General features: G+C 37.3%; 1 protein-coding gene across 13 annotated transcripts in view; it reads right to left on the bottom strand.

Moving 5' to 3' along the window:
• Positions 1 to 14,145, bottom strand: part of TTC27 (tetratricopeptide repeat domain 27) — a 168,388-nt gene that overhangs the window by 22,721 nt on the left and 131,522 nt on the right. For 11 of the 13 annotated variants that reach the window (XR_010405508.1, XR_010405510.1, XR_010405509.1 and 8 more), the window contains 4 exons: positions 12,022 to 12,237; positions 11,195 to 11,293; positions 7,602 to 7,654; positions 2,684 to 2,849 (listed from right to left, as the gene is read on the bottom strand). Coding sequence is in view for 9 of the 13 variants with exons in the window: in XM_064572083.1 (XP_064428153.1) it covers positions 2,684 to 2,849; positions 7,602 to 7,654; positions 11,195 to 11,293; positions 12,022 to 12,237 (534 nt within the window). In the remaining 4 variants the exon portion in view is untranslated. The remainder of the gene's footprint in view (positions 1 to 2,683; positions 2,850 to 7,601; positions 7,655 to 11,194; positions 11,294 to 12,021; positions 12,238 to 14,145) is intronic. The other 2 variants (XM_064572084.1, XM_064572087.1) reach the window with 1 other exon arrangement.

Raw genomic sequence — 14,145 nt, 5'->3', positions numbered from 1 at the left:
AGGATTGCTGTGAGTTAAAATTTGGATTCGGAGGAGAACTCCCACTCGCATCAAAAGAAAAGCAGATCAGTTAGAAACCGGGGACACACGATAGAAGATTAATGGGATCAGACTGACCAAGGAGTCAATTCTAAGACACCTCGGGCAGACAAGACATCTCCAGCAGCAACACCAGCAGGGCAACAACTTGGGAGAATCAACCCTTCTGGTCTTATGAGGCACGAGGGGGGCTTCACACTCCCTTCTGATGCATGTGTGGTTTCTTCAGCCAAGCCTACAGGACTCCTCTAGGAGTCTACTCTGCCGGTTTGCAATTCTAAAGAGTGCTGGCTTTGAGCCAGCGGTGGTGTCTAAATGAGGAGTGTTGGATTTGAATGTTTTGCGCACATTTTTAAAATGTGAAAGAAAAAGAACCCAGAATTTATTTCAAGTATAAAATGGAATAAACTCCCAATGTAAACTATTTACATTCTCTCTGAGACTTTAGGAACGGGCTTCAGAATGCTTTCTAGTAAAGAAGGATCTTTTTTAAAAATTACAGTTGAAGTAAACAGGAGGTAAGCACTTTGGAATCTCTGCCCTATCCTCAGTGGTTTGGTAACATACCAAGATCTGTTCAAAGCCTCATTGGTACCCTCTGTCCAAAGGCGAAGTGTAGAAGAGAAGAACTGCCTCCACAGAGAATTTCAGCTCTGTTTACAGGACTGGCAGGAAACCATGCAAATAGATTTGCTAGGGCTCCTATCCTCTCTAGGATGTAAAATTCAGCTATGCCTCCATTCACGTTTTAATTGATCTTTATGCTATAGAATTCAAGTCCCTTCTTTCCATAATGGAAGGTCAGTGTATAATATTTAGAAAGGAAAGAAGAGTAAAAGAAAAAGAAAGCTGATTCGAAGAGGTCAACATATGTCCTGGAAGTAGGTATATCTTTCTACTTGAAGCCAAAGTTCTTTCAAGTGAATGGCCCAGAACCTGAGCCTTGAAGTAACGTGGCCAGTCATATGGCTGAGCTTGCAAGACCACGCATCCAGGTTGAGGGCTGGCGCTGTATGACAGGGCCCAAATAAGGTAAATTTTGGAGTAACTGGAGTACAGACAATAGGACATAAAAATAGTAAGGTATTATCATATATTAGATGTTATTTTTGTTTTTTCATAATTTCAACTGCATCATTTTAAATAGCACGTGCTGATTAATGCAAATAAAGTGTTATATTTTCAAGTCCCCTGACTTTGTAACCCATAGGCTTCTGCACAGCCTTGTCCTTGTACAATCTTCAACCACAGTTCAACCACAAGATGACAAACACAATGGCTTCAAGTCTCCTGTGTTTTCTGAAAGGATCTAATATTTTTTGTACAGTGTTAGACTTAACCATTCTGACTTCACCTTACCAAGAGGACCATTTCACTAAACACTGCAAAGAAAATGTTAGTCTTCATTTCTATATTGTTCAAAACATCTGAAAGTATGCAGTAAATGCTTGTTCAATGAGTGAATAAATGAGTATGGGACTTACTCCAGCTATTACATTGAGATAACCAAAGCAATAAATCACACAAACATCATTCTATTTCATTTCTGCAAGCTGACTGTATGTACGTAAACCACATATCAAATATTCTTAACTGAGTCACAATAACATTCAGTCTATAACTGCACAAACATATTTGACATTGGAATGCCAGAATATTTAATGAAGAATATTCAACTCGAGAAAAAAACTGCTCGTTTTACATATCACATGTGTTTAACAAAATTTTCCTGTGTGTAGTCAAGGAAAAATCTGTATCACTCAGGTGATTCTGGTCACCAATTCTGACCTGTGTGTGTGCGTGCATGTGCATGTACACACACGCGTGCAGGGTTGGGGGGTTCCCCACACTACCAACTCAATTCTGACACTATTTACCTACAGATAGCATTGGATCCCACAGACGGAGGTCTCAGTCCTATAAGAGTGTCAATCCTTCCTCCTCCCGACTCCAGAGCCAGTCACAAGTCCAGGTTGTCACCTGTGCTTTATAGATTGGAGGTTCCAAACCCCACCCTTTGGGTTTGATTAATTTGCTAGAGCAGTAAGTTCACAGAACTCCAAGAAACATTTCGCTTACTAGATTACTGGTTTATTATAAAAAGATGTAACTCAGGAACAGCCAGATGGAAGAGGTGCATAAGGCAAAGTATGTGGGAAAGGGCACAGTGCTTCCACGCTCTCTCGGGGTGTACCATTCTCCTTGCATCTCCACGTGTTCACCAACCCAGATGCTCTTCGAACCCTATCCTGTTGGGTTTTTATGCAAGCTCAATTACATAGACATGACTGATTAAATCACTGGCCACATTGGTGATGGAGTTCAATCTCCATACCCTCTCCTCTCCCAGGAGGTCGTGAGGGGAGAGGAGTGGAGGTTATGGGAATGAAAGTTCCAACCCTCTAATCGCATGGTTGACACCCTGGCAACCATCCCCATCCTTAGGTGCTTTCCAAAAGTCACCTCATTAACACAACAAAAGACACCTTTATGGCTGTCTTCGCTTAGGAAATTCCAAAGGTTTTTGGAGCCCTGTGCCAGAAACCAGAATCAAAACCAAATGCATATTTAGTCAATATCACAATCATATAATCAAGCATTAACATCAATCACAAGTTGAAAAAACAAAATATGAATATCTTACCTGAACATCTTTGTATTTGTCTCGTAAGTCCAAGAGTCTGTGATAGGCTTTAATGGCTTCTGAAAATTCCCCAACATCAGTGCTAGTGAGAATGTAGTTTTCCCAGATCTGCCAGTGTTCATAGTTGCACTTAAGGGCTTCTTGTAAAGTTCTAAAAGCTTTTACTCTATTGAAGGTCAGATTTTAAAGAGAATAATAATGAATAATCATAGCTAAAGAAACCATAGCTTCAGGTATAAAATGCTAATGTGAACTTCCTGTCAGTCCTTAGTCATTCATGTTAATAAATAGAATCTGAGACCCAAACAACCCCAGATCACTTCAAATCTCCCTACAAAATTTTTTAAAATTTAAAAGGAGCTTATATGAGACTGATGAATCACTGAACTCTACCTCTGAAACTTATAATACACTGTAAGTTAATTAATTGAACTTAAATTAAAAATAAATAAATAAATAAATAAAATAAAAATTTTAAAGGAGCAAGAAATTGCACAACAAAAACAGGTAGAAATGAAACAAGGACAGGGAGATGTAAATAAAAAACCAACTGGAAATTTTGGAATTAAAAGAGACACTTAAACAAACAAACAAACAAAACCTCAATAGGTGACAAAAAACTAGACTGCACACAAGGAGAGAACTGATTAACTAGAAAGCAATAGTGAGGAATCCACAAGGAATTCAGATTAAAAAATAAAAGAGCAATAAAGAGAGGAAAGTATGAGAGGTAAGGTTCAAACATACATTTGATAGACATGCCACAGTAAACAGATGCAGAAAATGTCAGGACAAGGTATTTGAAAAGATAAAGCTGAGCATTTCCCACAACTGACAACAAAGATCTAATTCTATGATCAAAAGTATATTTTTGTACCCAACATTATAAGTAAAGATAACCAACCACCTAGGTATATTGTATGAAATTGCAAAACATAAAGATAATCCTAAAACCTACAAAAGAATGACAATGAGAACAGCAGATATTTCATTAGTAACAAAAGATGTAGAAGACAACAGAATAGTACGTGTAAAGCACTGTATGAAAATAATTGTCATGCCTAAAATATTATAACCAGCTAAACTTACCATTCAAGAGTAAATGCAAAGTCAAACACTTTGAGATGTACAAAGACTAAGAAAGTTTATCATCTACTGGCCCAAACAAAAGAACTACTGAGAGACCCTCTCTTGCAAAAATAAAAGGGAATTCAGACAGAAAGAAAGGGATACAATAAATGATCAACAGTGAGAACAGAAATTGATGAAATATGTCATTACATTTAACTAATTATTGAGAACAAAAATTACCAGTCGTTTGTGTAAAAAAAGTATAACAGACATATTCTCTGAAATTAAATAAGAAATCAACAGTAAATAGCTAAAAAATTATATGCCTGGAAACTTAAAGATGCACTCCTAAAAAAAAAAAAAAGAAAAAAGAAACCATAGTGAGGGAACAAGGAGACTCATATTAGAAAATAAAAAATATTTAGAACTTAATGAAAATACTATATATCACCATCTGCAGGATATAGCTGAAGCAGTATTTTTAGAGGGAAATTTGTGATCTTAAATGCACTTATTACAAAAAAATGACAATCAGTGAAAACATTTAACTTAACATTGTAGAAAAACACCAAATAAACAAGAAAGAAGAAACTAATAAATATAAAGAAAGCTAAATGATTAACAAAACCAAAAGCTAGCTTTTGGGAAAAAAAAATGAAACAGACAAATGTGTAACTAAATTCCATTTAGAATAAAAGAAAATGGCACAAATAAGACTAGTAATTTTTTGGAAAAAAAATCATAAGAGAATGCTATGAATAAATTATACAAATGACCTAAAGAAATAGCCAAATAAATCAATTAAAATTAAAACAAAGCTAGGCAGTTTTACAGAAAAGGTATACCAAACCATCAAGGAATCTTTGTCTTATACAAGCCACTTCAGAAAAGAGAAAAAGACTACTAAAATTTGATACTGACAAGGAAATCAACAGAACTTCATGTCACCTTTTCTATAAGTTAAAAATCTCAGCAAACAAAAAGATGCTTAATGCTTTCCTCCCCTGTCTGGATAAGACTATAGTTCCTTTATGGATCATAAATATTTTACTGGACAATTACAGTAACCTTCTTCAAGTGTATGCTATCAATCTCCTTTTCCAAAGCCATTTTGAGTTTGTTAATTTACGACTACAAGGTCTACCTCCGTTTCCTTGCCGAGCCCCACCATGTTACAGCAAGGCATCTCCTCCTCCATGACTTTTAAGGCAAATTTTGGAGGGGATAATGGAGATTCTTCTGGTCATCCCAGGCCGCTGCTCTGAGAATTACTCCCTGAAGGATTTAATCAATTTCTAATATACCTATGGTACCAATCACAATAACGTCCTTATAATGAAGTCCTTTTTGTCTTCTCATTAGCAGCCAATTCACTGCAGTTTAATTTTTTATTCTCTACATTAAACAATTTGCCTAAAGTTGTTATGGAACGTACTGATTCACTTATCCCTTCCTTTTAGAGTTAAAAATGAAGGTACCCTTGCTGTAACCCTTCCTTCTTCAAATTCAGCCTTAAATTGTTTTGGGAGTGTGTGTGTGTGTGTGTGTGTGTGTGTGTGTGTGTGGTGTCTTTTTCCCTTTCTTGGTTCCACTCCCTACGCCCACCTCCCACATAATAGCGACCGCCTTCAGCAGTGGTAGACTGAGACTGCAGTTCTCCCACCTGCATGGGGGTGGGTAAGGTCGGCCTGCTGGAAAAGAACTTGACAGGCAGCAACCCAGGCAAGAGGATTATCCTCTGTCCTACATATCCTCTCATCCTTTGCCCACAATCTCCTGGCCTCAAAGTTTTTTCTATGAATCTTTTTTCGTAAGTGTGGCTTCTTCATAAGGATCTTCAGTTCAGGATTCACTTATCGAGCCCACAATGGTTGTGACACTGCTATGAAAGTTTCAGAGAAAGATGGGAGATTTTCCCAAAGGACTGGCAGGGGTGTGATGCCTGGGGAATCAGATGAAACAGCAAAGAAGGTATGTTAGTGAAGAACCCCAGGAGAGCAAAGGGACGGACGAGATGGTTTAAAGGGTACCTTTTAGGCATGGATTCTTTTGAGAGGAGTGGTCATAATTTATACCTGAAGTAACAATCTCATGAGTCAAAAATGAGCTATGACTGGAACAGCAGCAAAGAAAGGAAAGAGCAAAAGGGCAAGAATAAAGCAGCGATTCACCTTTGACCTTACAACCCCACTTTTACACAAAAACCAATTGTGGAGTGGCAGGAAGACAAGAAAGCGCCAAATAGAAGTTGAACAATGTGCAGGACCCCTACGAGAGAAAGTGGAATTCTTAGGGTTAATGGGCTGGAAAACGAGGTAGAGTATCAAGAGCCTCACTACATACAAAATTATCAGGGTTACCAGAAAAACCCACTGAGATCACTCTATAACTATGACAGGGATTTCCCCTGCCCCTTGCTTTAAACCAAAAGGTCCCTAGGGAATTTTAACACAATCAGTTGCAATCAAGAACATAATATTATTTTCCAAAGCACACAGTAGAAAAAACAGTACTTTCTTTATGTAGTTTGTCATCCAAGAGCAGCAGAAGTATTTCAATGTAATGTGGATTTAATGATATCTTCAGAAGTATCTTGTGAATCCACAAAGAAAAATTAAATTAGGCTTGAAAATAAGGCCAAATGAAAATGGAAACAGATCCATCCTTTCCTTCATTTGCTAAAACTCTGGCAATAGCAATCCTTGTCTCTTCCCTTTCCTTTCCTTGGCTTTCTATGGCCAGTCAATAAGGCCAGTTGGTTGTCCCCTTTATAAATTGGCATGTGCCCTTTTTTTTCCAGGCTAGTTATCTCCTGCCTGGACTGTTACAACAGCTGTCTCCTGACTGGGTTCCCAGCCCCCAGTTTCCTCTCCAGTCTGTCTCACACTGCCACCAGATAAATCTTCCCCAAAAGCTTCTTTCTTCATGAAATTGCCCCTACTGAAAGTGCAGGCATCTCACTGCCAACAGGATAGTCTCAACTTGTTAGTCAGATCATCAGAACACACTGCAATTTGACTCCAACCTTCTCTCTTCCTACAGACCTCACTATAATCTATAGCTGGTGTAGTTTACTTGCTCTGCATATGATCACATTCCCCTCGCTAGAGAGGCCTTCCTCTGTCCCCTCTACCCATTCTTCCAATTTCAGCTTGTGTCCAGCATTCTGTCAGAAGCACTGGGTGTTATATGCAAACAATGAATCATGGAACACTACATCAAAAACTAATGATGTAATGTATGGTGATTAACATAACATAATAAAAAAAAAAAAAGAAGCATTCCTGAATCAGGACCATGATCCTTCTCTCTTCTGAGACCCACACAGAGTGTCTGGCATAGAATGAGTGTTCTACAAATATCACCTACTGTTATTATAGCTCTCCTTGGATTTCCCACTTGATATTTACCACATACTACTTCTAATGCTGATCAATTTTTAAAATAATACAGCCTGATATTTTATTTTTTAAATCTACAATTCCTGAAGACATTGGTTTATATTTATATTTCTCAGTAATACCTTGTACACAGCAAGCAAGCAATCAGTAAGAATCTATCAACTGAGTTGACCAACTAAAGGCATGCATGCTCTCATCGTATAATGGAATTTAGGATGCAAAACTTCAGTATCAAATAAAGATTCCAAGTAATAGTTCTTATTTTATTACACAGTAAATGTTTTCAAAAAATAAATTACATTTAGAATTCAAATGGCTATAGTAAGTCATCCTAACTCAAAGGTATGGATGGGCAAGGGGAAAAGGAATAAAGGCACTAAGTTCAGTGGAAGAAAATCTTGTTCATTTTGGAAACTGAGTTCTTCATATTTGTTTGATGTACTTACTTTTGTTTTAATCGGATATAGGAAGTTGATAAGTTGTTCCAAGCTTCAGCATTCTGAAATGACAGAGAACTCAGTTATAGACTATTCTCATTTAGGTAAAATAATCGCTACAACCCAAAGTATAACATATTTTCTAGTGCAGGAGGTGCTCCTTCCAATCACAATTTTCAATAAGGTATGTTCAAGGTATATGAGAAAATTAAATAAATTAAATTTAACTTTCATAATTTAAAACAAAAATAGTCAACAAACTGACATAACTATTATAGTCCTAATCTGGAATTTAGCTAAGATTTTATTCCCAAATTTAGATTTCCAAAGTAACTGGACAATCTGCAATACAATTTATACAATATATAGATTTATTACAAATCCAAGGTGATGCAGAATACTGTTTTTCATATTTTAAAAGCCTTTGCTATTTTACCATCATCCTTCATCAGACAGGAGAAGAAAGGAGTATGCGTTCTCCAGTGTTATTTCTACGTATTTCATCAATCAAACGTATTTCTCTACCTATTCCTCTATGCATGACAAAATAAATTTAAGTCATTACATAAATGTTGATATGAATTATGTTTGTTCCTTTTTGTTCAGCTCTTTATAAAATAGAGAGTATACAGTTTTCAAGTTCATATGCACGTTTTAAAAAGTAAGTGGCAATGGACCTCTGCTTGCAGACATAGCACAGTTAGTATTAGACTAGGCTTATTACCATAAAAAGCTACAAACTGGACAAAATATAGGGAACTGTTTTTGAAAAGTCAGACAACAAACAGCATGGGGCTGTGACCCTCAAAAGAAGGTAAACTGAGATGTCTCAACAATCAACCTACACTTCCATCTAGAGGCACTTTCAGGGCTCAGCACAGAGAGGTAGAAACCAAATGAAGCAGCAAGTCTTACTGGGATTAAGAAAGAGATGAGAGTTCAGGGCTCAAAAGTTGGCCAGAACTTGCAGGGCAAAAAAACAGGGAAGTGAGATCTGTGCAGAGAATAAGCTCGGGGAAACCTCAATAAGCATCTCCTTAAGCCCTTGGCTGAATATTAAGCTATACATGTACAGGACAAAACTTCTTGAGGCCAGGCAGAGAACAACTACCAGAAAGCCGTGAGCTGAATGGAAATTCTGGAGGTCACACAATGCTAAGAGCTAGTCAAGTTCCAACCAACCAGAGTGGAGAACTCTTATTGTTCACAAATGGTATTAAGTGCAACTACCAAAAGCTTATACCTTAAAAGAAGGGTGATTACATCCCTAGAATAAGGACAATGCAGGACCCACCCTAACAAAGTTTAAAATAAAACTGATCCACGAGTAAATCAGCCTAATGCCAAAATAAAGCTCTATCTTCCTTAAGGGAAAACAAAGCCCAGAAACTCAACAACACGGCATCCACGATGTGTAGGATACAATAAAAAAATATTGGTAGACATGCAAACGAACAAGAAAATTCATCCATAACCAAAGAAAAAATTAGTTAATAGAGACAGACACAGAAATGAAAGAGATGTTGGAACAAGATACAAGAACTTGAAAACAGTTGTTATAAATACAAACAAAGATATGAAGAAAACATGAACATAATAAGGGAACAACTTGGGAATCTCAGTAGAAACATGAAAACTATAAAAAAGGACCAAATGAAAGTTTTTGAACTAAAGAAATTACATTATCTGAAATGATGTGTAAATTTTTTAAAGTGAGAAAGAATATTAGATTATTTTCAGGTGTACAACATAATGATTTAATATATGTATATACTATGAAATGATCACCATAGTAAGTTTAGTCAACATCCGCCACCACATGTAGTGTGATGAGTTTAATGAATAGATTTAACAGCAGATTGGACATAAATGTAAGAGCTAAAACAATAAAACTCTTAGAAGAAAAGACAGGGGTAAATCTTCATGACCTTAAATCTGGCAATGGATTCTTAGATATGACACCAAAGACATGAGCAACAAAAGAAAAAACAGGTAAGCTGGACCTCATCAAAACTAAAAAATGTGGTACTTCAAAGACACTTTCAAAAGTGAAAAACAATTTACAGAATGGGAGAAAAAATTTTCAAATCATATATCCACATGAGGACTTCTATCTAGGATGTATAAAGAAACTCCTACAACTCAACATAAAAGACAACTAAACCAATTTAAAAATGGGCAAAGGATGTCAATAAACATTTCTCCAAAGATGGGACACAAATGGCCAATAAGCACATGGAAAGATGCTCAACATCACTAGCCAACAGGGCAATGGAAAACGAAACCACCACAAGATGCCACCTCCTCGGATGACTCGAATCAACAAGAAAGGTAATCACAAGTGCTGGCAAAGATGTTGAGAAACTGGAAACCCCACACATTTGCTGGTGGGGATGTAAAATGGTGATTTAGAAAAACAGTCTGGCAGTTTCTCAGAATTTTGAACACAGAGCTACCATACCCAGTAACTGTACTAGTAGGTACATACCCAAGAGAAATAGAAATGTATGTCCACACAAAAACTTGTAAATGACTGTACACAGCAATCTAATTCATGATAGCCAAAAAGAAACAATCCAAATGTCCATCAACTGATGGACAAATAAGTAACGTGTGATACGCCCACATAAAATAATATTATTTGACCATAAAAAGGAACGAAGTACTGATACATGGCAACAACATGGATGAACTGTGAAAACATTGATCTAAGTGAAACAAGCCACAAAAGACCACATAGCGTATGATTCCATTTATATGAAATGTCCAGAATAGGCAAATCTAGAGACAGAACATACATTAGTGGTTGCCTGGGGCAGGAGGTGGAGGGTGGGGAGTGGAAGGTGTTTGGAAGAAATGAGCAGTGACTGCTAATGAGTACAAGGGGGTTCTTTTTATGACAATAAAATGTTCTTAAAATTGATTGTGGTGATGGTTGCACAATTCTGAATATACTAAGAAATCACTGAATTGTACCCTTTAAATAGAGGAACTCTATGGGATGTGAATTATTTATCATCTCAGTAAAACTATTAAATATTAAAAGACTATAAATAAAAAGAACTTTTTAAGAAGGCAATTAGCATAGGCAGCACACGTTACTGAATGACAAAACAGATGACATTTTGCTATGTACTTCAGTTAAGTATAATTTTAACTAAAAAACTGTTGTATCAAAATTATTTCCATGAATAACTTAGCTATTATAAGAAGAAACTTCTTTCTAGATTTATAAATCATTTACCTTAAGGTGTGACCTTCTGTCAAAGGTATACTTTCTTCCAATGCAAAAGGAACTGCTGTTCTTTTATTTTAACATAAAATAATAGAAAATTGGAATTTTTTGCCTTTTATCTGTTTTGTTTTGTTTTTGAGAGAAGAATACTTAACATGAGATCTAGCCTCTCTACAAATTTTTAAGTACACAACACAGTACTGTTAACCACAGGCTCCATGTTGTACAGCAAATCTCTAGAACTTACTCATCTTGTATAACTGAAACTCTATACCCATAGGATTGCTGTTCTGAACTACAGTACAATCCAAGTAACTTAGAGAATATCAAAGAGCTGTGAGAAGGAAAGCAGACCGAACAAACTCACGTCGGGTTCTAGAGTCACACAACGCTGAAATGCCTTCGCAGAACCTCCGTAGTCTTCCAAGGCCAAATAGGCACAGCCAAGAGAAAACCACACCCCCAGCTGCAAAGACAAAAGGTCAAAGTCATTCAAACACATAGAGACAACAAACACATAGAGACAACTATAGGATATTTATTTTACACTTTACATTCGTTTCCATGTAGGAAATTGAGTGGTAGAGACGAATTTTTTCATATAATTTTCAAAGCTAATACAACACCAAAAGCACGTGCAGTATCCCTGCCCATCTTCTGCGGAGAAAGACCATTCTTTGTGTTAGCCAAACACCATGAATGCTATCCAGAGCTGTGAATGTGGGATTAATCTAACCTTTTGACTGAGTATCAACTATGTCAAAGTATGCAAAGTATCAGCAAAATCACAACTGATAAATGTATGACAAATTTGAGAAGAAGAAAAACTCTCGCTTTCATCTTTAAGTTAGACCACAAACAATTCTTCAGTTTAACCATGAGCAACTCTGGTTAGGCATGCCTGAAAATAATTTGGAGAAAGCAGGCTGAGAATCTGGATTACCAAATAGCCGTTCAAAATGAAAAGCCTGATTTGAGTCAGTAAGATGTGTTAGCAGGGAGATTTAGAAAAAAACAAACAGGTGAATTAGGAAGTAGCTATTGAAATTACAACAGAATTCTTCATATCACAGTGTTTCCTTAAAATTCAATAGCCTCTATCAAAAGGAAGATAAAGCTGATAAAAATTCAATGAAATCAGTCAGAAAACCAGCTGTTGGGAGTCAAGTTTGCTTTCCTTTCTGATACACTTACTAAGGGCAAGAGAATGCAGCTGACTTGCTCGCTGACTCCCACGACAAAGGCAGAGAGCCGGAGGACAGGTTTGGTGGCACCCTTCAGGGTGGGAAAGGAAGTGAGGTGCTCTGTTATCTGTCCGGATCCTTCCGCAGAGGCAGCGCAGGAAGCGGCCCAGGCACCCTCCTCCCCCAGCCATTTCCACAAAACTTGATCCATATGGCTAGTTGAGGCCTGAATGGTTTTTAAGCAGATAAAGATTTTTAGCCGATAATTAGAGATAAGGCTTAGAAAGCAAACATCCTTGGGCAATTTAACACTTTGCCTTGAATTCACAAGAGGCTATAAATAACTGCTATCAGGAGCCTTTATGGAGAACAGATTTTGTTAGAGGGGTAGGTACCTGCTGAAAAGGGGCTGGGTGTGTGTTTGGGGGGAGGGGGGAGATGCTAGAGATAATCAGGTTGAAGCAAAGTTAGAAGTTCACTTTTTTGAATCAAGGGACTACCAGCAACTGAAAAATGACCTCATTACATCTTCCTTCTGTCAATTATTTACAGAATTGAGAGACCAAACCACACTCACTGATGATACATTCTGAGCTGGCCTAAAGTCTGATGCTAACCTATAAACGATATATAAAACAAGTTCTCTCTTTTTTTTTTTTTTTGAAGATTTTATTTATTCGACAGAGAGAGACACACTGAGAGAGGGAACCCAAGCAGGGGGAGTGGGAGAGGGAGAAGCAGGCTTCCCGCGGAGCAGGGAGCCCGATGTAGGGCTCGATCCCAGGACCCTGGGATCATGACCTGAGCGGAAGGCAGACGCTTAAAGACTGAGCCACCCAGGCGACCCAAGTTCTCTAACTTCTAACCAAGGTGCAAGTTTCAACATCTGTGTGTCATATTTCATCAGATACAAGGTACACATTTTTTTTCACCATTTAACATCTCAGAAATAGATCTGACTGCTTGCCAGAGTTTATTGGAGGCATTTTATTTTTTATACAAGGTGGCACTTAAAATAAATGTGCCTGTTACAACTGATGGCATCTTATATCCAATGAACTGTGATCACACGTTTACTTAGAAGGAGGGATACCTCATCCTGGGACTAAAGCAAGAACAATGACAACTGCCCTCAAAGTTCTTAAAATGCATGTGTCGTGCTTACTCTCTGCAAACCAACTTCCCACAAAACTACTTCACATGTGTTGTTATTAAAAAAAAGAAAAAGCAAGTGTAAATTCAAGATGTAAATAGCGAGCTTTATTTTTCAATCCACCTGTAAAGACAAAGGTTACAAATGTCTAAAATTAGCAATTACTCATAGCTCTAAAACAAGCAGGTGATGAGATTACTATTTACCTTTAAGGTTTTGAAACAAGTCAATGTTTTGTAACCAGTGTCTTAAAACGAAAATAAATTTAATGGAAATCAGGCAGATGACTTAATTTGATATATAGTATTATGGTTCTCTCTCTCTTTTTTTTACTCTTGGTCATTTGTGTTGTTGTTTTAATAATTTGCATCTGAAGGAAAATTCTAGGAACGTTAACTGCTAGTGGATTCCATCTGTTGATAAGATTTAATTACATAGGAGATGACTTTTGCACACACCCTATTCTTTGAAATCATGAAATGGCTTTTTATTTATTTATTTATTTTGAAGATTTTATTTATTTGACAGAGAGAGACACAGCGAGAGAGGGAACACAAGCAGGGGGAGTGGGAGAGGGAGAAGCAGGCTTCCCGCCGAGCATGGAGCCCGATGTGGAGCTCGATCCCAGGATCCTGGGATCATGACCTGAGCTGAAGGCAGACGCCCAACGACTGAGCCACCCAGGCGCCCGCCCCATGAAATGGCTTTTAAAAAAACAAACTCTAAGATCTTCTAATTGCTTGTAACTGACCCACTAAGCCATAAATAATGCATTCATACCTTGCTTTTCCGTTGAGGTCCTCAGAATTTGGAGGACTAAGGAGAACATTTGGTACCTCTTACTTTTCTCATTTTAAACTATTACCTAAACTATTACTACCAATAGTGACCAGCGTCTTGATTCAGGTCATGCTCTTAAGAACAGAACACCATAAAAGAAAAAATCAAAAGCCTCAGAAAAACTTCTCAGATGATTCCCCA

The sequence above is a fragment of the Mirounga angustirostris genome, unplaced genomic scaffold, assembly GCF_029215605.1.
Source record: "Mirounga angustirostris isolate CCGP_5_RB_7025 unplaced genomic scaffold, mMirAng1.0.hap1 SCAF_10, whole genome shotgun sequence".
Taxonomy (NCBI): Eukaryota; Metazoa; Chordata; class Mammalia; order Carnivora; family Phocidae; genus Mirounga; species Mirounga angustirostris.
This window is presented reverse-complemented; position numbering and strand designations above follow the sequence as displayed.